The following is a 24,550-nucleotide window of genomic DNA, read 5'->3' on the forward strand; positions in this document are numbered from 1 at the left end:
AACATTGAGATAAAGTGCATTATTTATAGGTTTGCTTTATTCTGGAGCAGAAGCATTTTCTTTGCAGCAACGCCAGTGTCAGGAAGCCGCATCTGGAGTACAGCGCATCTTCTGAAGAGAGCAGGAACTTCGCAAATAATTCTCACCTGGGGATCTACAGCAAAACCCGCAGATCTGAGACGGGAGCAGAACCACTGCTGAAACCGCTCCGAGGAAGAGCTGAGTGCTGCTGGGGCAGCGGCAGGGGCCGAGGAGTGCAGCCAGTCCCAGGACAGGCCAAGGGAGCAGCTGCAGCCCTGCTCGTCCCTGCCACCCGGGCTCCCCACCGCTGCCGTCACAAGCAAAGGGACTGCGAGACAAGCATTCGTGCCGGAGGTGAGGAAATCAAGCAGTGTTATTAAAAATGGGGTATTTTATTAAAAATCGGGTATTTACAGTTACTTACCCAATGGTCTGCAAAATATAAGTAAAAACACTCTCAACAAGCAAACCCTAGCAGTTTCTGGCAATGCAAGTTATGCCCTTAGTAATAGCATAGTCTAAGCAACAGCCACCTGACAGACCTAGGACCAATCTAATCAGACAATTTACATTATCGCAAGACTTAAGCGAAGAGGGTTTGCGATTTCTGCACTGCATACGCACACAATCTTCGTCACAACTGTTATCTTTCTTGTCAACATTAATGAACATGAGCTGGCCATGACACAGAAATGCAAGCCTTAAAATCCCACATGACCCAATCATTTTTTGGATTCCTACTTACCCACAGATCTAGCTGAACCCAAAGGAACAAAAGCAGATGCAATAAAATGATTCATCACTGTAACAACTCTTCAGCGATTAAACAGATGATCCATCTGGATCAAAACAAAGATCCTGTTGTACATATCACTGCCGTCCCCCCTTTATCTGGGAAAGCCAGACGATGAGCTTACTGCTGAAATTCTGCAGTGCCAGGACAAGAGGAGCTGAGGATCTGTATCTAGCCTATTCTCAATAATTACTGCCAGAAGGCCAAGGTTTTGGTGTATAATAATTTTTTTCTCTATGTAGAACAGAATCCAAACCACACTGAGTTGTTTCCAATTAATTTCTGGACAAAACACTGCAGTATAAACACGTAACTATATCAACAGTAAAGATTTCCAGGACCATACATCTATTTCTGGTTCTTTCGCTGAACACACGTCAAATCAATTTGTTTATGGTTATAGGGCACAAGTCAGTGCCAGGCAGCGGAACAGGAGCTCACTGTCACATCTCATTAGCTGCACCAAGACAAGAGCACACCTAGAAGCCAGGTTTTCATACCGTTACCATTCATCACTTACAAAAATTGCCACAGCTACGAACTGAGAAGGTCTTTACACCAAGCCAGACAGTGACAAGTCGCTTTGCAAAAGAAATCAATACCCACCTCTATTTGCTTTGCACTTGAAAAATATTGTAGAATTCTCCCCCATATGCACGTAGAAATCACTTCCCGATATAGCAGAAGACTGAATAGAGCAGAAGAAGGATTTAGAAAGTGAACACTATCTGCAAATTGGAATCAATATGCTCTCAAACTTTGCATCCGAACTCCAACAAGTGCTTCAGGAAGATCTGAAAGTCTGAATTTTTCATGTTGCAACTTTCTATGTAATCAATGTGGTTGCTTACTTGGATAACAAAAACGTAGGATTTATTCCCTATAGTTAGATGTCCGAGTGGCAAGCAAACAGAACAGGTGTAACTACTCAGAGTAGAAAAGCCTCCCCTTTTAGGGCATGAAAAAGCAACACATGTTCAAAGCAACAACAACTAAAAACCAAACCAACAAAACACTAAGAAAAGAAATAAAAAACCCAATTTCCTATGTCAGAGATTTCTGTTAAATATTTGAGAACTGAATTGTGTTAAGGCTCGGTCACAACACAACAGGAATCTCTCCCTTAACTTCCCCAGCCCCCATGCATTTCTGGAGGTAGCAGAGCACGTGAATTCTCCATCAAAACATTGCGGATCCCAACTACCACTGAAAAATGCACTAGTGCTAGAAGAAAAACACTCCTCCAGAAATAGCTTACCGGGAGTCAAAGAAAAATTTAATTTCAAGGGGAACAGGACATTATCTACAACAGAAGTAACAGTTCGTCCCTTTTGATGGGTGTTTGAAGTATTCTCTGGCTTAGAAAAGTAATATTTACCAAGTCCATGTCTCCCTGTGGGAAGGTAAGTGAAAGAATGAATAGGAAATTGTGTCAAGCTTAAAGATGCCTCCTTTTACTTCAGCACTTCCAATAACTTCACGGACTCTGGTTTTATGCTCTATTATTTTTAAATTAACAACAGATCTTATTGATAGCTAGTGAAGTATATAAGAAAAATACCCAGCAGATTTCACAACGCATTATCTTCCTACTTCCATTTCCCCTTCTCTCCTCTGCCATCAGAAACAGAGCTTGTTTGGGACTGTGACGAATTAGCTCACTGAAAGAATTTACAGCTTACTCCTTGTGTGATTTAAAAAATGAGAAAAGAATTAGTCAATACCATACAGTGCCTGAGAAATAAATATATTTTCAAAAAATCGTATTTAACAAGGGGGAGAGAAGACTTAAGTGCATGTGCATGATAGAAGCTATCCTTAAGTAGATCTTATTTTTTTCTTTTAAGGTTGAGGTGACGAGTATTTATTTCTTTGCATATTACAGGGATGGAATCTGCATCAGTTCTGAAACCATGATTTATTTTTATTTTTATTTCTTGACTTCAGTACGAATAATTCAGATTATTTAAATCATTTCCATGAGATCATTCTGTGCACTATACTTTGACCACTCGATACCAGCCTGTGTACTATGCTTTCTTGACCATCACCCATGGTCCGATGGCTGACCAACAGCTCAGCCACAACAGCAGCACGGGCTGCATGCAGAAGTGAACGCGAGCGGGGGGGCCCTCAGCAGCCAAAGGCTGCAGCTCCCCGAGCGCTGCTGTGTGTTTCGAGAGCTCTCTGAAAATCCCTGAGCAGCAGCCTCAAAAAAAGAGAGTCACTGGTCATAAACGGCACAGTCAGTACTAAATGTTCAGTCTGTTTCTCGTTTAATTTGATACTTTTATTTTAAAATATTGGAAAAGTAACATTTAAAAACTTGTGAATAAAGCGGATGACTGAGCATACAACTAGTAAAATATCCAAAAGCTTAGTCTGGGCATTAGTTATATATATATATATATATATATATACACACACACACATATATATATACACACATATATGTATTTTACAGTGAATCCATACTAAAGTGTATTTTTTTTTAATAATTAAAAACAAGCTAAGTGAAAAACCTTGATAATAAAAACAGAACTTGAAAACCTACAGACTGAAGGAATTAGAACTTCATAGAAAAACAAATGCGCAATGTGATGAATGAGGAAATAGCTTAAGGTAATAATAAAATAAAATTGAGAAAAAGTAAGAGAGATGAAATATCTTACAGTAAAACTTCAGGATGCAAAACTACAAATCTGATGATTAACTTGCTTCCCAGTTTTAATAAAATCACTTAACTTACCACTCTATTTCAAGAGAACACGAGATGCATTAACTCAAGAAAGTTCTCAATCTCTGAAGCACACTAGAAAGCCTAAGAAAAAAGTACCTGGAAATTATATTTAGACATAGCTTACGGTGGGGAAGTCCAGAAACACCACATATAGAGAGTAGAAGGAAAGGAAGATGGGGAGAGAAAATAACTAGCCTGGATTGCAAACTGCTGCCTGCAAGCTAATGCAGGAGGTACCCTGGCAAAGCAGTCGTCGTTCCCCCCGCTGAAGATCTCTGACTATTACAACCGTTTATACAAACTACCAAAAAACCCACAGCTTAGACTCAGATTTGTAACTGCCTACTCGTGCACCTCACTCTCAGGTAATGACTGTCACGCAAATATTACAATAGAGTCTGCTGGAGAAAGGCATATAAAGAATTGTCTCTTTGTGAGACAAAGACAAATTTGGGGAGATAAAGGAAAATTGTCAGTGAGGTGCTTTACTTCCCTCCCCCCTTAGAAGTCTGTTAGGCTTCAGGGCCAGAAGAAAACCCTAATGACTAAACACGTGTTTTCATCATGCACAGCTTGCCCCTCTTGATGAACTCTCGAGGCTCCCAAAAAGCGTCTTTGGCTTACACACCTTAACACCGTTGGAACAAGAGTCCCAGAAGATAATTAAAACTGAAGGAATTTTACGCTGCTATGTCACCCAAATACCACCATGGACTGTAATTTAGATCTTTTCTGTAAAAGCGTCATTGATTTTTTTCAGACAAAGACACACTTCTAAGTTGAACTGCAAACAGTATTCTGCATAAAAAGCAAACCGAAATTAAAAACAGCATGTAAGGATCATGACTTCCGTTCACGCGGATTTTGCATACGTGTACCATGATGAAATCAAGTAATATTTTATAATTACTGGAAAAGCTAAAATTTCATTACACAGAAAGTAAACATTTTTGTTTCCACGAAGAACGCGTGGTTTATGTAAACGCCTTTCTCAACAACACTGACAATGCTGTAAGTTCTCCGGGACAAACGCAGCCCTGATGTGAACAACTGGCAAAATGCACCCTTCCTCAGGGGTGATGGGAGAGGCCAAGCCCCATCCAGCAGCACCACTTGCCCCCACAGCAGCAGGACCCTCCCAGAAGCGGGGCTGCCCTCCTGGGGGCACGGGGCTGCTCCCTCTGCCCTCGTCCCCAGGAGCCTGAGCCAACTCACCCTGCACAGAACCAGAGCTGCCTGGGCTTGCCACCGCTTTTGGGGGGCAATGGGGTTTTTAGGGAACACAAATAGTAAAGCTCTACATGTTGCACTGGGATAACGGAAGGACTAGAGCCAAACTGGACTGCCTCCTTGGTTTACATCCCCACCTGGTTAAATACTTACACTTTTTTTTCCCCTCCTCTTGCAAATACAAGTTAAAACCCACAGATTTTAGAAATGAGTGCCTTCTAAAAAAACACTGGGATATATCTTTTATGTTTATAGGGATAAACATAAAAGGTGAGATATCTAAATTAATATAAAAAGAGACACTGAAATAGATACATATCAAACCTCTGCTTCTGGACTGCTCACTGAACTGACATAATTACCGTAACCAGCCTGGCTAAATATACTGTTCTGACACTGTTAGATAGCAGAAAATTGCAACACTAACAATAACCAATTAAAAAGTATCCATACACTAGTTAAGACCCACACAGTATCTTCCCCTAAGCAGGTCTTCTTGCAGCCACTACAACTTCTCTTGCAGCTTTGAAGTACTTATTTTAACATTTGAAGAGCTGCACAGTGAGTTGCAGGTTCTGCAATACCAAAAAATCTCTTTCCTCCACTTAATTATTTTTTGAACTTGCAAAAAAGTGTATTCTGTACAGGGCACATCTCCAGTGCCTGTACAGGTTTCTGGTTCCAGCTGTCAAAACAAAACCAGAAATGAAACTAATACGTGTGAAAGTAAATTGTGTGATCTTTGCTAGAAACACATTCTTTGCTGTCTGGTAAATCTGGTTTCCTTTCATTCCAATTATTAGACATAAGAGAATACTGCTTTAGTGACCTTTTACAAAATTACTTCCTCCCAATAGCTATTTTTAAAGTTCAGGAACTAATTACAATCATTGGTTACCCCAATCATATGCAACCAAGACTGTGGCTCCTAATGGCACTTCTACACTGCAACTGGCAGGAATCTGAGTATCCTTGCTCACAACAGCAGACAGCACTTCATTCCTAGTTATTACCAACATACTTTCAGAAAATCAGATTATTTCAGATTCTCCTCCAATAGCTACAGTTTCAAAAGCTGCACTGGAAATAAAAATATTTATCAGGCAAAAATATATATATATATATATATAAAAAATATAAAAATATTTACCAGGCCTGACAAAAAAAATAACATAAAAACTGTGTTAAAAAAGTATTCTTTGTTCAAATATTGCTTGCAAGGAATAAAAATCCATCACAGATGTTCCCATGCTTAGGTTAAACACCTATTGGAGCCAGGCTGCAGAAACGTAATAAAAGAAACAAAAATATTGCATATTTACTATTTTCTCTGTTTTTAGGCTAGACCTGACTCCTGTCTGGACTGCCTTCAACACAAAAATCTTACTTTGAGTCCATCAGCATAGAAATACGCCTAGGTTTGTCTTAAGCAAAAGGAGCGATTTAGTCTGAACTAGTGTAAATGAATTCAGCTAACTCTCTTGCTTTTCCTCTGCGTGTAACAGCATGGCCTGTCGAGTACTGTCCTGTGAGAGCTCTAAAAAAGAAAAAACTGAAGAGAAGGACTCCTTGAGCAATTGGCACTGCCTGCCTGCCATGTTCTGAGAGGGGCCTGAGAGCCTGGTCCTGCTTAGCCCTGACCTGGGTGGACCAGGTTACCTCCTGGAGGCTCTTCCACTCCAAACTACTCTGTCTAGTAACCAGACACCTTGTTCAGATATATTTAAATCTTGTTTGGAATTATATATATGAATAACTGCTTGAAATCTAGCCAATTTTCTCGCTGTTTTCTGCTGAAGTCGGTATTTCTGCTGTTTAATGGTTTTGATAGTATAATTACAAGTTCCCTTGTAGTTTCTATAGCCTACAGGTAACACACATTAATTAGGCAAAGATCCCACACTAGCCAAATATTTACAGCTACCGTACTCCCATGACCTGATTACTCCCGTGGCTTTGTTGGTGGTATCCTCGTCAGATATCCTCTGCTCTGTTTATGCAGCTGAACTGATGCTGTTATTCATCCTCACACCTGGTCTCCTGCACCAATAGGCACTATTTGCTCTCCCTTACTACTGTGCCTGCTTTCTCTTAATTATTAACAGACATTACATCTCCAAGTGCTGCTTAGAGAACTGGTTTGGATGTTTGGTTCAGCAACCCTCACTGCCACCCCACAGGATGAAGCTTTGTCCATGCCTCCACTGCAGCTCAGGTCCTTCTTTACTGCGCTCCTCATAAAAAAAAAAAAAGAAAAAAGCTTGACAAACTTTTACAGGTAGACCTCTGTGCCTACAGACATGTCTCAAACCCAAAACTTTGAGTAAAATCATGTTGTACAACATCTATCATCATCAATCACAGGGTGCTTTTCATATCCCCTAAGAACAGGTTACATAGCTCAAATCAATTTTGACTCCACATTTCACAGAAGTACCACGTGGCTGAACAGCAACTGGTAATTTCAGTTACTTGTTACGCAGCTAACTACATCACTCGAATCAAACCGTGTCTGTATATTTTGGTTTCTACTTAACACAAACATCCATCTGCTTCGAGACCAGTGGAAATCATCAGTTTGAAAGGGGGGCTAGGGGAAGAGATTACAATGGTTGTTTGTGTTACGAAGGTGTGAACACTATTCCTAAGCTTACGTCCCGTGCAGTTCATATTGTCATCTAAGTGTTCTTAGCTTGCAAGCTGTTGTACGGGCTATTCTTGCTATACTGCCCCAGATGTATGACTCAGCTACCTAGGAACAGTTTTCTGCAATTGTTCTGATAACCATCTTTGCATTTCTTGACTTTTCTATAAGATTAGGACTGTAAGTATGAAGGAGCTCCAGATAAGCCAAGCCCAACTTCTCGGAAATCATTTGTTGTAATTGCAAGTATCTACATTTTTTAATGCATGGGCAATTTGCTATCCATGAGACTTTCATTTAAATTTAACTGAAGAACAACTGATGGTTTTGATTTTTTATATATACAAGTACACACATCTACATATATCAAGTGCATGTACGTTTATATGTACATATACCTTATACATATATAAAGTGTGCTTGTATTTATATATACAGAGATGAAAACTGTATGACTGTTAGTTTATATATATTTTTTTAATTATAAAAAAAGCTTTCTGGATATCCAGCCTCAGATTTCTAGGAGGTTTTTGGGTTTATTTTCTTTCTTCAGCTAGGGAAAATATATAGCTTCAATTAACATAAAATGGATCTGAGGCTGCACAGACAGACATTATATTTGTTCCAAGCTAAGCACCTAAAAATGGAAACAGATGACATTACTGAAGATCTGAAGATACTGACTTTTGGTTAAAATATTTGTAAAGACGTTCATAGTTCAAAGAGTCTATTTATCTTAAATAAAATTTAATGGAGGCAGCCTTTTAACAGACTGCATTAAGGGAAATGCTCCGTTTTTTAACCATGACTCACTTCTGATTACTTCCGATAAACAGGTGTCCTTTGCAAAGCATCAGTCTGCTCTATCTAACCTTCATACACTGGAATGACCTTTTAGCCATTTCTGGGACGGGAATCAGCAATTGCATTTTTGATCCCTAAGGCTTTTGCAGGGCAATTGCTATGCTGCCCACCCATATTACTTTCCCATTTCTACCTGGCGCTGTTATAGAGCATTTGGAGACCACTTACCACACTTGCATTACAAAAGGATTGCTTATGCCTTTTTTTTTTCTTTATTTTAAAATTACTGGAAGCATTTAAAAATAGCAGCCCTTAAGAAAAAGCAAGAAAAATTGCTCATGCTGTACTAATAATTATCAGAATTATCAGATTTCTCTCCTGCTGTTCCACAGACAGAAAATAACCACAGTATTCTAGGCAGTGAAAACAATGACAACAACATAAATACTCCAACCACCATTTTCTTTAGCAGTGTTGTCCCCAGATGCTGAGCTCCACCCTGCTAGACCTGCAAGAGATTTATAACACTAGAGATAAGCACCTAATTTCTGCTTCAGCTTGTGGTTAAAGAAGTGGAAAGGAAGAAAAAAATTGAGTAGTCATTTTGAGGTATCGTTCAGTTCAATAACTGCAGCACTCTAGGAAGGTAAGACCCGACCCACGTAACAACACTACTTACTCTCAGTCCAAGAATCTGAGCTACTTAACTCATTTGACTTCAAAAAACAGCAGCGTGACATAAGACTATACTCAGGAGAAGGAATTCCTCCCACAAAATGAAAGGCTTTCTTTGTAGTCACTCAGTATTTTACAGGCCCATATTTTAACACTTTTACCACAAAATTTAAGACTAGATCAACTGCCTGTGCTGTATGAAAACTCATTTTCCTCCTGTTGAAGGACACCAAATACCTACATTAAAGAACAGCAGTATCTTTAGTGAAATCTTTAATAAAATTATTGTATTATATATCAAATATTAAGGATATTTTCAGAAACCTTCATTTCCAAATTTATTCCTGATATTTAGCCTGATTATGCTTAAGATAATGTAATTTTTGTGTTTAAACCGATTAAAATAGCAATGAGAATCAATCAGACCTAAGTACTGAGATTTCCTCTACTAATGAAAACTTTAGTATACATTAATATAGCCTGTATATCAAATCTCCTTGAATGCTTTAATACCATCTCTCAAAACCTCACCAGAACAGAAGGCTAACTGTTGAAATCCAGACAGATGTACAGGGCCAGTACTGGGTAAGAAGCTTGACTCACACAGAGAACCAGAAAGAGAGACTCATGCATCTCATCACTTAATGCAAACAGCTGCATTTAGCACCTTTAAGTGCAAACCAAGCTCCTAAGTGTATAACATGTTGCAGGCCAAAGGAGATGTGTAAAAAGAGTACAAGCTTATGCCAGGTACCACAAGCCAGAGCAGCCCCTGCTGACTAGGGCAACAACAGCAAGCAAATTTCTGTTACAGGAGTGACAGGTAACTTACCAACAGGAGAACCTTTCCAGGTACACTGCAACCTCTGCCAACCGCCCTGTTTGGAAGCCTCTCATTTCATACACCTCTCCCAAGTCTGTTCTCGGTGCTGAAGAATCTGCTTGCTTGGTGCAGAGCACCATTTAGTAACCGCCAATCCACCTACCTCTCAGCTATCTCCATCTGCTCCCTGTATTACAATTTTGTGCCCTCAAAAACATCTCAGCTTCTGATGGCCAGTTCAGCTGCCAAACACATGCCCTTATGTCTCACTCGCTCTTTCATTCCGCCAAAATGAATTGCTCTTCTGAGTTGCTGAAGACCTGGTATTTCTCCTTGTCCAGCTATGTGTTTATCAGGCTATAAAACGAGATGTAGAACCTTTCCGGGAGGCCTACCTGCAACAGGCTTCCTTTACTTCAAGAAGTAGTCTGCCAATGCTATCCGCTATTATTACTGACTTAGCAGGAGTTAAAAAAACCTCCATTACGTCTCTAAATTCCATCAGCACACTCGTGTTAAAAAAAGGCACAAAAGCTAAATACAACTAATTTCTAATAGTATTTTACCCAAAATAGTTACCTCCTCTTAGATATTAATTTGCATACGCAGACTCTCCCTGCTCCTTAAACATCATACGTTAAGAGGTTAACTTTTATAATGGTTCCTCGAGAAAAATATATCTTAGAAGTAAACAAGAAGACCCAAAAGGAACACACCACAGAGTACAAACAAGCAATGACACGTCATTTTTCCAAAGGCGATTGTGAATATCTGTGTTTAAGTAACTATCTAGAATGCACTGAAACATAACTAAGAACTAAACGCACACTGCTATTTGAAGAAGTTTTGGCAATTGCTTGCTTGGATAGGATGAAAAACGTCTTAGCCCCTTACATCACCCATCATATGAAAAGGCTAGAAAAACCCACACATTAATTCTAGCCTTATCACTTGACTACTACTTCGATTTTTATTGATGGATAATCAGGTTAGTCAGATTGCTACTGCAATTTAGAGGCTCTCCCAATTAGACTTGATTCTATGACAAGATTTGATGCTATGAATTGTTTCAAGAATCCCAGGAGACAAAAAAAAATGCTTAAGATGAACTTCTAACAAATTTTTAAGTTTTCAAAAGGTTTTTAAAAGTTTCAATTTTGCTTCTTTCAGTTTATGCCTTGGATTTGAGACACTTGGCCAGTCTGGCAGTTGGGAAAAGAAACTCCATACAGTAATTCCATTTAAAGTTGATAAATTCTATTTTCTTCATATGTTTCACGAGAAAACAATTGAGTCTGAATATACCAAAGTGACAAAGGATGCTTCATGATGGACATGACACCAGTAAAATGTCTGATTTAAAAAGGAAAAAAAAAAAAAAGCTAGATTTCTGAAAATGCATCTCAGGCTTCTAGTTTTAAAGAGTTTGGAAGCTGCGTACCTAAAATAACACTGTCAAGCACACTCCCAAACTAAACACCTACCTTTGGGAATGATGACCTTCAGGAAGCAGAACTCAGAGGGATGGTTCACTAATGAACACTTCAAAGAGAGGAGGGTCCTTAACTTGCCACCTCCCTGTGCAACAGCCCCCGGACCGAGCTGCCCGCCTGGCTGCCGAGCTTTGCAACAGGGCAGAACAACAGAGTTCAGAAAGTCCTTCCAGAAATGCACTGAACTGCCCAGAAACCATTCTGTTTACTCTGGTCAATAAAGCCCTGTTATCTCTCATACAATGGGCCATACCGTTTATACAAACAAGGTTAGCTTTCATGCATCAGACATCTATTTATTTTAGCAAGATCAGCTATCACTGTAAATCAATTTCTTCGCAAATGAGAAACACAGCTGCTGTGAGAAGTACTTAAAACTCTTTCCTGCATCCAGTATTTGGACCAGATGAGAAGAATACAAAAAATTCAGGACAGCAATACACTAAACCAGGGCGCAGGCTTAGGTGTTACTAGCATTTTTAAGGAAAAGAGACCAAGTTGCATTGACTTAATAGTTTTATATTTTAAATGTGAAGTTGCAATTAAGAAGTATTATAAGACAATCTTGCAGTTTCTATTCAAACTAGGTACTATTCGGATACGGAAGACACTCAACTAAAAGTTAACAAATACGTACTACAGGTTGCTTATTATGTGAACAAGCTTCAAAGCAAAAATACACTGCTAAAATGAATGTTGCTTATCAGTTTAGTAAACAACATTAACAGAAGACAAAGCTCAGTTTTTAATGGACATTTTGTCCAAGAATAGTCGGTTCTCAGAGATGAATTCACCTAAGAGCCATCTAAAAGGCTTGTACCTTTTTCAAATTAAAAAATAAAATAGACAGGTCAGTACTTTGCTTGCAGAGAGTACAACACCCTGCAACACATGCATTTGGAACACCCCAGCTGAACAAGGGTCCCCAAGCTGAACAAGCCCTAGGTTTGACTAACATGGATGATTTCTGTTATAAAATTTTGAAGCAAGAGCTGGGGGCCAGGGAAGTACAACTGCCAAGAAGCATTAAGCCCTGCTCCTAACAGATTCTTCTCTCTTGTGTTATTTTGTTCATTAATCTTTTTATCCACCATTTTCAATTTGAAACCCAGAAAAGTCAGATTCACTGCAGGCAATCAGAACCTCTGCAGAACTCCAACCCCTCTGAGGGTCCTTCCTCTAGGAAGGACCATGACTTCAAGCCTGGACACAGGGAGAAAAGCACACGTAAGGAGTATTATCGACTTGGATGCACTCGATGCATTTCACGCTGGCTGCTACCAGCGGCAGTGAAGTGTGGAGAGCTCTGCTTCTTAACCACTGTAACGCCACGTGAGGGTACGCATGTCCAAGAACACAGTATATGTTATCTTATGAATGGTTTTTACAAGCAGGCAAAAAATATTAGGTCAGGCTTTAACTACACTGATGACACCTTATTCTAAACTGCCTGAATATACATGTACCAAAAAAAAAATATTTTTTTTGCTTGCTTTTGTTTTGATGTTCATATCCACGTCTCTGCAAAGCACTGCAGTGCACTTCCCCAGAAGGTCTCATTAAATAACAGAGAAGCCTTCTTAAGCCTCCAGTCAAAAAAGCTTAAATGTTTAGGATGAGCCAGAAAAAATCCTGATGGCCTTCAAGTTTATTTGAAAGACGGATTACAGAATATTATGTAAGGCGCAAATCTCAGAACTATTCCCCATTGTATTTACAAATATCAAATTTTACAAGATCATGAATTTTCATAAAAAGTGACATTTTGAAAAAGCTTCGCTTGCTTTAATCCTCCTCCTTTCTTTTGATAGGATTAAATGTTGAAATGGCAGACTGTTAAATAAGCAGACTGAAATGCCAACTGTGAGGCATTTAACTCCATGTATTTACAAATTAACGTTTCACAGTTGCTTCAAATTTTGACATTATTGTTTAGTATCTTCAGGCAACTCATTTCAGAAGGTGCTGGATTTGATCTACATTATTTCTCATTTTACATTCATATGTCACTCTGCTGGAACACCTGTAAGGTTCCCTTAATCCCTGACAAAGGAAATTTGGTTTTATGAAAGGCTGAGAAATATCCCTTTGTTTTTATCACAATGTTTTTATTAAAAAAGCCTGCCTACGGCAATTTCAAAGTTACCATTAAATTTACCAGTAAAAGTCCATAGCTGTCAAAATAACCCCCCCAAAACAGAGAAAATCATAGCCTATATACGTATAGACACACACAAATTCAGTGTAATACTGAGAGGTAGATGTCACTGGTCTTCCCCTTCAACTACGCCAGTGTTAAGCTCTGAATGTTCAGAGTGAATAAGAGAAAAGTTTAAATGAAATTCCTAAAATGTAGTGGGACATATCTGAATTCTTCAATTCTGTATATTATGCTACTTCAGAGCTTATTTGTGTGCTTCTGAGAACTGCTGCAAAGGCATAGTCCTATGGGCTATCAGATGTAGCATTTCAGACAAATATTTCATTTGCAAAACATAAAATGAAGTTCCTGCATTGCTAATGTTTGCATTTACAGAAGAGATTTCAAAAACAAACAAAGCCCAAATAACAACAACAAAAACAACCCTCAAAGCAGATTTCCCCCCAACACTTACTGTCTTTAAGAACAGGGAAGTGCAGCCATTCCTAGTGCTACCTCAAGGAGCAACGTCCTTGCCACCAGAATTTAAAGGTGTTCCCTCAAATTTTCTTAGAGTATGTGACGTGATTATTTCAAAATCAGAAGTAATTATCTTGTGCTCCTGAATTTCCCTTATGAAAAGGGGCAAGACAGACAAGAGAAATCACAGAGCAGATGCATTTTGTTTCATAACTGAGAACCTTTCTCCCATTACTCTACATTCTTACACCCAGTAAGTTGCACAGACTTTTCACCGTATGTGCAGGCTGCCCAGTATTTAGATAAAGATATACCTAAATTTTTAGCTAGGGAACACCTGTCTACTAATCCAATGTTGCTAAATGCTAATTACTACATCCTGTCCATAAATAAATTTTACATAGCAATGCAGTGATTAACGTTAATTCCAGCAGCACAGACTACTAATTAAGGTATTTACGAATGTTTACTTGTGTCACACGGGAATGTGCCAAATCATCTCTCTAGAAACACCTTCGTATTAGAACAGACACTTCAGAAATAATCTAGAATCAATAACACAGCACCTTCTTTTCAAAAACCAATTTTGACATCTACTAATATTCCATAAATAATGGGATCCGATTAAAGTCTCACCAAATTCATTACAAAGTATTAAGCCTGTCTAATCTTTTATCACTATTACTAACGTAATAAAAAAATAAAAATGCTAATAAGTGCAGAAAGTTATGAGAATTTTCCTCAGGAACGCTGTTGAATGCAATCACGCATATGATGAATTCTGAATGATGAAGATGATGAATGGTGCCTGAATGACACCATTACGAATTACAGACACTTTTCAGCCAGAACCTAGTTAACTATTTCCCACTTCAACTTAGTCTATTATTTCTCCTCCATAGTTTCCGTACCTATTATTCATTCCAGCAACTTCATCTCAAATAATTATTGCACACAAGGGCAATAAAGGAAGGATTTAATATTACCAAGATATTCATACAGTTGCAATTACTCAGAAAAATAACTAAGTTCCCATCTTAAGTATGTTAGCGACATTCCTCATTTAATTGAGGGGCTTGGCAAATTCTCTTGCCTCCCAGCAAGATCTGCTAATATTTTGTAACTTAACTTGCATATTTAAAGTCTTTTCCCAAGGAAAAGAGACTTTTGTGATTTCCCTACATCTGGTGAACTGAAGTTGAAAGACAACACAGTTTTGTAAGGTACTAACTTACAGGTGCTGTATTCCACCATAGCAAGACTTTCAAAATCAGGACCTTCAAGTTCAGTCACCTATTTGGTGGCCTGAAGCTCAGGGCAGTTGAACACAGCTAGTTCCTCATACTGGCAGCATAGCTTGAGGGTCAGCAATGCAGATCTGGAGTCTGGGCTCTCTGGCAGGCAGCGACTGAGCAATGAAGAACTGCAACACAGATACTTAAACTTCTGCTGATTGCAAGCCATATTACCAAAAACTGAAATTTTGAAAGCCTGCCATTTCATTTTAGGCGCTCAAACAGAAGCTGAGCTGAGAGTCTCAGCCTGAGCACTTTTTTTTTTTAGAATAATTTTAAACAGGACCCGTCTTTCAGCCCGCCATCAGTTTAGTCCTACTGCCATCTGCTGTCAGGAACACACAGTGCCACACTGTCTGCTAGCATCCTGATACTGCTACTCAAGATAACCCATACGTTAGCACAAACCAGTTCGTCCAGAGTACAATGTTAAATCAGCGCACTGCCACCGTAACTACTGGAGCACCAACCCTGGAAATGTGTGCATGGTTTCACACTCAGACTGTTCCCACAAAGGGGTCATTCAGATAGATAAATTAGTATCAGAACTGGGTGCAGACCCTGAAATGGTTTTCTAAACACTGACAGTATTGCCTGTTTCTTGAAAATTTTGAGATATTTGTTGCTATTAGGAATAGGTTAAAACTATGAACTGGCCAGACTACTAGGGCTGAATTGCATTATCCTTATGCAATCATACAAACAGAATTAAATCTTTAGAGGTAGAATAAAGCAAACCAGAAGAAGTTAAGCAAAATTAAACAAAAAGATCTGAAAATAAATTACCCCAAACCTCTACCTTGCCTACTGACTCAATGAAATCTTGCAACTTCTAGGGTTAACTGAACTCAGTAAATCCTCTCAGGACCACTGCAACCCATTATGCTCCCTAACACCTCTGGCAGTGCGATGCTTTGCAGCTGACACTGGTTTAAGCTGTCATCATCCCTCTCTTCTTGCCCCACACACCTTTCCTCCTCTTTCTGCTGGCACTGCAGCTGTCATGCAGTAAGGCAGCTCAGAGCACCGATGTGGCTAAACAGCTCTGACTGGAGGGGGTACAGAGGTGGCCAAGACAGAACTCCAGAAAACATAGTCCTGAGCCACTACTGGTTCCCATGATGTTTGGCTGCTGACCCAGGCTCCAAGAAAGCTCTCTGAAGTTTCTCTGCCTGTGCACCAGCTCCTGACTCCCTACTTGTGCCTTCCCCTCCTGCCTCCCCCATGCTGTGCTCAGAAAGCTAATTGCAACCAAGTGCTCGAGAGGGCTAGGGAAGCAAGAGTGCATCCTTTCCACCCATCAAGTTTTTCACTCAACAGAGTGCATCAGCTACGACAAGAGGCAGTTGTCTTTGCTGCTCAGCCATGCATTCTTTTAGGCAAGACCCAGTACACAGAAAATACTTACTGTGTAATATACCCAAAGCAGTATTTTCAGGTACTACACTGTATACTCAAAACAAATACCATAGCAGTTGTCACTAGGAGTTTTAAAAACACCACAAAATGGAATTTAACTGCAGAAACTGAAGGAGGTGCTGAATGGCTTCTGGTTGCTGCATCCAGACAACGCTGCTGATCTCCAGAACTCCAGTCTGATGCAGTGAAGGCACAGGGCTTAAGCTAGTTGCACTCAGACAGCAGAGGGTAAAACGCAGGACATTGATTTTCGTTGCGGTGATTTCTTTGTATGAAGCCAGTTGTTAAGATAAAGTCTTTTTAAAGCTTCTGTTGTTTTCAATAGGCACAGTACTTACTGCTCAGCATAAGCCCAATTCCATTTGATGACTACCACAATATCACTAATGTGAAATTTAAAGGCTCTTTCATACATTGCACCTCTTGGTTGAGGGGAAAAACAGGCAACTCATCCTCCCACATACACAAAAGAAGAAAAATGCAATTTGTAGGCTCTGTGCTACTGAACTCGTGTTATCAAGTATGATAATAAAAGATTAACATACAATACCACTAATACTGCCACTTTCTGTACTTGCAGACACTTGTAAAAGTATTTTTCTTCAGCAGACCTGGGAGGATTCATATGCTCTTAAAAAAAGAGAGACCTACAGCAATTCCCTCTGCATTTTGTCAAAATGTAGACAAAGGGAGGAAATCAGTCAAATGAGTAACCCTCTGATCACATGCATCTTCAATGCCTGTGTCAGAAGGGAATGCACTACTGCCCAGTGAAAGACAGATAAATCTCCTTCACTGTTTTCATTGTTTCATTCACTGTTTTTCATTGCCTCACTCAAATGTAACAGGCCCACAAAATACATCATTTACACTGATTGTTTTAATGCATTTGTACAGCTGATAACCAATATGCTCCAATCAGGTACATTTTCAAGCACAGCTGTGATAACTGAACATGATGTTACCCATCCATGCTGATCTGACAATGAATTAAAAAATAGAACTGGTCCATTATATTTTTAGGGTTTTCTTCCTGCTAAATCACCCATTTGGTTGTTCAAAAGATACATTCTTTCTAGGCAATGTATTAAGAACAGAAAACATACTGCAATATGTAAAGATTAAACCTTTTTTTACCGTTTTAATGGAACTCCTTGATTTTTCTTCCCAAACATTACTGCTCAGCTCCATTGTGCAATGAACATTTGTTTCTCTTTCATAGGATCCAAATATAAGCAACCTGAAACAGAAAGGCCTACAGTAAGAATTGTAACACTAGTATACATCCCAAATATCATAAATAAAACTCAGTGTTCTTCCTTTATACACCCCATTACTATTTTCCATGTGTACAGATACAGAAGTCCATACATAAGTGATTCCAAATGCACAGCCTTTCACAAAATGCAAGGCACTGCCACCCTCTAGTGGAAGTATTCTACATGCATCTAAAATCGTTTTAAAATGGCTTTGGGGAGTGTTAGAGGGAGGAAGGGATTTTTTTTTTTTTTTAAGTGTTAAGTTGGCAGATTAGTATTTTTCTGTAAAAGAATAGCTTATAAAATAAAGCAGTTACAGACACAAGAGTCTTTCGCTCTAGTTCTAAACTTCACAACGTACAACAGCTTTCCTTGGTTGGAGAGAGAGAGTTACTGTAGTAGTAAAGTCACAAATACACAGTCAGCAGTAAACTATTTCCTAACAAACAGAAGTGGTTCTTCAGGCATCTTATTCTATTCCAGAAGGCTACAAAGCTTTTCAGTTAGGTAACAGTGCTATAAGAGGGGGTGTGTGGGAAGCACTGAAGTTGTACACAGTTTATCTCACAGTACTTGGAAGCAGATAAACATTTTGGAATAAAAACCTCAGATAAACTGTGCTCTTCCAAGAGAGCTATTAGAAACGGTCCTTGCCAAATGCATATAGAAAACTTCAAAATAAATATATCTAAGCTTTCGTCCAAACTAGCTAACTTATGATTGAGATTTGTTACACAACTCTTTAGATGATGGAGACCAAAGCTGTAATCGAATCCCAGCAATTTTCTCTGTTCATTTTCATGTTCTTAATGAATGTTTCTAGGTTAAGTATTTATAATTACAAAGTTTGTGGACTTTTACATATGGAGATACGTATTAAATATCCTTTGAAAATTAAGTAAAAACAATTGAAAGCAACTTTTTTCAGCAACTGGAATTGGTAATATTAAACCAATCCCAAGGCAATGCACCTCTGTCTACAACAGTTCTCTAGCTTGCATTAAAGCAAGGGGAATGAAAGTATTCCTTTTGTATGTCTCTCTACGAATAATTTAACTGCTTTTTAGCTGATTACATGAGCGAGACTGTAGGCGAAGATCCTTGCAGTCACTCAGTTCTACATCTACACCTGGGTTGGTGCCCAGCACACTTGTATTTGCTGTACCAAGTGCCAGCTTTGTAGCTGCACGCTGTGCTGCCAGCCTCAGGTGTCGAGTCTGCGTGCTTCCCCATCCCTTCTCTACTGAAGCACTGCAAAGAGCAGCTGTCAGCCTCACTTCCAGCTTGACCTTCAGCACGTGTTTGTCTAGACACTATTGATTTGATTACAGTAAGCAGAAATCCAGTCTCAGAACCAACCGATCAGGTATTTTGTCTGGGTAAGACAAAGTTTGTTCAGGGTTACTTAGACTGACCAGCTCACACCTTCTTTGCTTATTTTTAAACCACCCTCAGCAACCCTTTATGGCTTTTCTATTCAGCTTTTAGTAGTTGCTTTTGAATAATGCACTTTTTCTTCTGTGTCAACTGCAACTCATCGCCACCAGCTAGTGCAGTCAAGTTTTTCCACAGTTGGTCATTGCTTGCACACGCTGCATTTCATTCCAACAGGACAGCAGAAGTTCTCTCTCCTGCTTTGCAAAGAAGGGAAGCAGGGTGGGTCAGGGGGGTTAGCGGAGAACAAAAATGCAGATGATCAAAGATAACAGATGGTTAATGCAGTTAGAGAGGTACAGAAAGACAGACAAAACTATGAACAGTGATCTTCCAGGAGTCCTTACTGTCCCTCTAAAATATCAGCGCAGCAGCTATTTATCTGTCCTGTACTGGTGACAAGTAACATACAAGAACAAGGACAGGAGATACATCACAACTGGAAAAAAAATGATTTTCTATTACAACCATAACATCAAAGGTGCACAGAAAACAAACAATGAGATTTCACATTACATTAGGCTACCAACACCCTACTTGAAGAAACGTATCATAGCAAAAATACACACTTAAAGAGCAGTCCTGGTCCATGGGCACTTCGTGCTGAAGTTTGGAATACAATTTCCAGTTTCAGGAAGACAAAGAGGAAATTTTAACTGCTACAACACTAAGGGAGTTTTTGTTTGAATAACACCTTTGACAGCATGCTGTGTTCTCCAACGCAGCTGCAGATAAAGACTGATTACGATTGCAGCACAGCACACCCCAAACAACTGCATATTAAAATGGAGATTACTGTGTACTCCACAGACATAAGATTTATAAACCAGTATAAAACTGTGTATGAAGGACCTTCTGAAACAAAGTTTATAGCCCAAGCAAAAATTAAACCAATAAGAAAATATGGTTAGGTTACTGCCTGAGTAATTAAAATAGGTATACAGAAGGATGATTGCTGCTGCTTCCCTGACTCCACATGGGATACCCTCGGGTAAGTACAAGGCAGAGCAGAGCGATTCAGCAGAGCAGCCACGAACAGCAGCAGCTTAGGGCTGTCCCAGCACCGTGCGGATCCCAAATGTTATAGGAGGCCCTCTGACAGAGGGCAGGCAGCAGAACAGGCCGAGGTGGGGGCAGTCTCACCTCTTAGGGCTGATCGAAGCCCAGGACTTTGGCCTGTCTCTACAGTCTCCAGGAGAGGAGGATGAGTAGAAGGACTATCAAGCCGGCTGCTTTTTGTAGGGTGATGCTGAAGGGTTGATATGCAAATCTAACAAGAACCCCATATGCACAAAGTACACAACAATCTATAGTAACACATTATTTATTACCAAGTACATAAAAGCAAGCTCAATATATTTCCTTTACAACTTTTTCCTGTTTTTTTCTTTTTAAACTTTTTTTTTTTTAAACTTAATTTCAACTGTGCCCCTTTTATTTGCAAATAGTTTTGGAGTCAAAATAAGCAGAATATTTCCTGAATTTTAAGAATGTCGAAAGCAGATTCAATATCCACACACTGCTGCATGAAGTCCACTTGAAGGCAAAAGGGAAAAAAAAATAAACATAAAACTCCAAACCTAACACGTCGGTCTCAGGTACACACTGCAGTGTTTTACAAAATGACTGTCTTAGGAAAAGTCTCCTTGTCCACAAAGGTTATTAAAACAAATGTTCACTTTAAAAGCCCACATTGTGGCACAGTTTTAGAAGAATATTCTGCTTAATATATTAAGAGTTGACAGGATTTAAGACTTTCTTCACAGAGTACCTTTAAAAAGTCATATGGTGAGATTTAACAGCGTGTTGCTTTGTTCTTTTCTCTCCCTAAAAAAATTAAGGCAAGGATGCAATTGTTAATCTAACTTGTTTTTCCTTTCTCTTTCATAGAAGAAACTGTCACTGTCACGTTGTACAATGTTTTCACCTACAGATAACATTTTTGCAACGAAAGTATTCTGTGAAGTTGCTACAATCATAAAAACATGTTTACAATAGGTTAGACAAAAATTGTAAAATGTTATTTACACCAGTGAAGTTTCCATTCTTTCAATAATTTCATGCAAAAAATTCACAAAAATTTTCTTTCAATAAAGTGACAACAAGGAAACTTGGGTGGTGATTAGAAAAAAGTGCAAGAAGTATGCATTTGGATATGTGAAGAACAAAATGAAATTAAGCTAGACATTTCTAACATACAAAGAGTTTGCAAGATGCTTTCTCTCTATAGTTTCACTGCTGTTGTTCAAGACTTAATTGTTTAGAACATGAAAACAGCAACTGAAGGCTACTACGCCATGCAAGGACTAAGCTTTGCTTTGAATCACTCAGCTCTGCCATAGCTACCATATTGAGACAGAATACAAAAACATCCTCAGGCATTGAGCAAAACTGAAAAACATACAGAAGTCAAGGTGATCTTTCATTTCTGGAACTAGAAAGACTGCCAAGGAAGAAAACTTCAGGTAACCCCCTCCAGATGACGGTTCTCATTAGGAGATGATGACCATTCTGCTATGAATTCGCTCACACAGAAACTGCCTATGATGGAAGAGGCTCTTGAGGTTCGGTGACCTCAGAGCACCTTTAGGTGAAGAACTAAGAAGTTTGGGGAAACGAAGCAATGCTCAGTCAGCATCAGGTCACAGTGCTCCCTGGAAGGCTCTCAGGGCGAAGTCCCAGCACGCCAGCAGGGACTGTAACAGGTCCGCAGAGGTCCCAGCAGCAGATGTTGGTGAAAAACCCTCTGCATGTCAGCACACAGAGTAGTATTGCAAAAGAAACCTTGCAAACAGCCCCGGACAGCCTTCACACGCCGTAGTTATGAAAAGGGAAATTGTGACATTGCTACTTTTGGAAGTAAAGGAAGAAATACGCAATATGTACAAAGTCCTCTCTGTGCCTTTCAGCTTCTACCTCACAAATGTCTTCAGGTGCAAAGCAAGCAATAATATTCATTTACTGGGTTATTTTACAGACAGCAGCTGTGGTTAAGTTCAAAAAAGGATGGGACAACTTGGAAGATCTGAGGAGTTACTATAGGACCAAAGTCAGCCGTGTAGATTGAGATGTGTCTGTTCATACAGCTTTCAAGAGCACATCTAGAAATTCCAAGCTGCATAAAATAGATTAAATCAGACCTGAAGCTCAAAAGGCCTGACAAGCCAGCAACTGCATCCTCCCTCTGCCATCTGATAAGCATCTGTGACAGCTGAAAATACTGAGAGGTCAGCTGATGATGTCAAACTGAGCAATCTGGCTTCTAGAAGGTAACGGAAAGAAACAAAACAGTACTGTTACATTGGCAATGTTGCACACAGTATTTCAGATGCAGGAAAGACACGGTATTTTAAAGTGACTTTCCAAACTAAGAACAACTGCGTGTAACTTAAAGAGTTATTTTAGGCCCTATTATAATAAAAGCAAACACACTATCGGACTGAAATTGGAATCTGTCTACAGAGAGATCTTGAGTTCCTTTATTCAGTGGGGATGAAGAAGAAATGCTCCTAACAACCAAGGAATGCACCAAATCATTTATCATTATTGGTGTACTCATAGGAAACTGATCACAAATCTAGGAAAAAAGGTAAGCAGCATTTTTTTCACCCCCAAAAATTAAAAAAAAATAAAAAAATCATTCTTGTGACCAACACAATCAAGAAAGACCAAACAAGAAGCATAAGCGGATCATTATCTAGAAATAAGCTCGTTGCGATGGGTAAACAGCACTGATAAAAGGCATTATCATAGCAAATAAAGTTCCGACATGGTTGTACAAGGCTACAAGAAAAAAAAAAGGCAAAAAGGAGCTCACGTGGTAATACAAGTAATGAAAAAGCTAGTTAAAAAAAACACATTGTAAACCAGAGGTTTAGTTCATAAAGAGCAGAATGGCACATGGCTAGATCAAAGCCTAAGCACCACGAAGATAAGATCTACCATAAACCAAGAACTAAAAGGTCTGACAAAACCAAACAAAAACCACAAAACCAAACCACGTCTGCATACCTTTTGTCCAGTTTTAAAGAGAATAATTTTCTCTTCAATAAATGGAGGTACATTTTCTTTCTTTCCATTATTTTGTTCAAAACAAAGACAAATAATGCCTCATAAAAGTTATTTGGATCGATCTAAGTAAAACAGCAAAACAATTACTTCCCTGTGCTTGCAACACCACACAATAGGATAATTACAACATTTATACTGTCCTGAAAGAGATTCATAATTTGGAGTGCCAAACAAATAAAAACAAAAACAGGAGGCACATTAGCATTTAACCAGACAAAATCCAAAATAAAGGGAAATCCCTGTTCATACACACACACTGTAGAATTGCCTCAAACTTGCTACAGCTCTCATGTGTTCATTTTTACTTTAAAAGTGTATTTCTTGATTAAAGCTCCATCACAACAAAAGATGCCACTTCTTGAATCAGCACAGGCTTACAGCTATAATTACTACGAATTAAGAAACATGCGTGTACTTGCTTAATAAAGAATGAGCGAAAGACCACAGAAGGTACCTTGAACATTCAATTAATGTGACTTTTAGTCGACCTTCTATCAACAGAAAATCCTGTATACAGAGGTCTCGATCTTCATATTCATCAGGTAGTGATACTTGAAATGGAAAAAATGGCTTGAACCTGAAAAATACAGAAGAGAATTCAAATTACACAAATTGGACTACCACAACTTAAAAAAACGGTAATGGGATTAGAAAGAATATTTAATGCTCCAAGAGAGAAAAACTTCAATTTCTGCACATTTATTGCTCAAAAGGAACAAGCGGAACTTAATAACACTTTCTGAACGGAGAAGATTGGAGAATCTTATTACAAGACCTTTTTGTAGGACTTAAACAGGTCTAAGGTGAAAAAATATTAAGACCCTAAAACCTAAGCTGTCACAACACTGCTGTACTTAAGAAGACTGATACATCCTAAAAACCCATACACTTTAGTTACCAGGATTAATACTTCCCTTATTTTGAATGAAAAACATTTAATTGCCTTTTTTTTCCCCCCTTATCTTCTGGAATTAAAATGAAAATAGAGGTACTAAATAGTTTTCCTTGAATTTTATTTCCCCCATCGCTGCATGTGACTCAGGGAAAGCAGTTCACGTTCAAAACACCGAGTGTTTCACACCCGTTATCTCACCACATAACTAGCTCTTTCTGATAAGAATACACTGACTCATAAATCCAGCTTTCAGTTCTAAATGGCCCCGTTTCAGGGCTGGACACGGCCGCGATGCAGGGGGAGCAGGAGGGGGAGAGGCCGCACAGCTGCAGCC

The 24,550-nt window shown here is 39.1% G+C and overlaps 1 protein-coding gene across 1 annotated transcript in view; it reads right to left on the reverse strand.

The window, feature by feature from the left end:
- PDZD8 (PDZ domain containing 8) overlaps window positions 1–24,550 on the reverse strand; it is a 58,084-nt gene that overhangs the window by 14,321 nt on the left and 19,213 nt on the right. Inside the window, exons 2-3 of the mRNA XM_083844158.1 lie at window positions 23,776–23,898; window positions 17,695–17,797 (exon numbers count right to left, since the gene is read on the reverse strand). Coding sequence (XP_083700284.1) covers window positions 17,695–17,797; window positions 23,776–23,898 — 226 coding nt within the window. The remainder of the gene's footprint in view (window positions 1–17,694; window positions 17,798–23,775; window positions 23,899–24,550) is intronic.

The sequence above is a fragment of the Anser anser genome (assembly GCF_964211835.1).
Source record: "Anser anser genome assembly, chromosome: 7".
Classification (NCBI taxonomy): Eukaryota; Metazoa; Chordata; class Aves; order Anseriformes; family Anatidae; genus Anser; species Anser anser.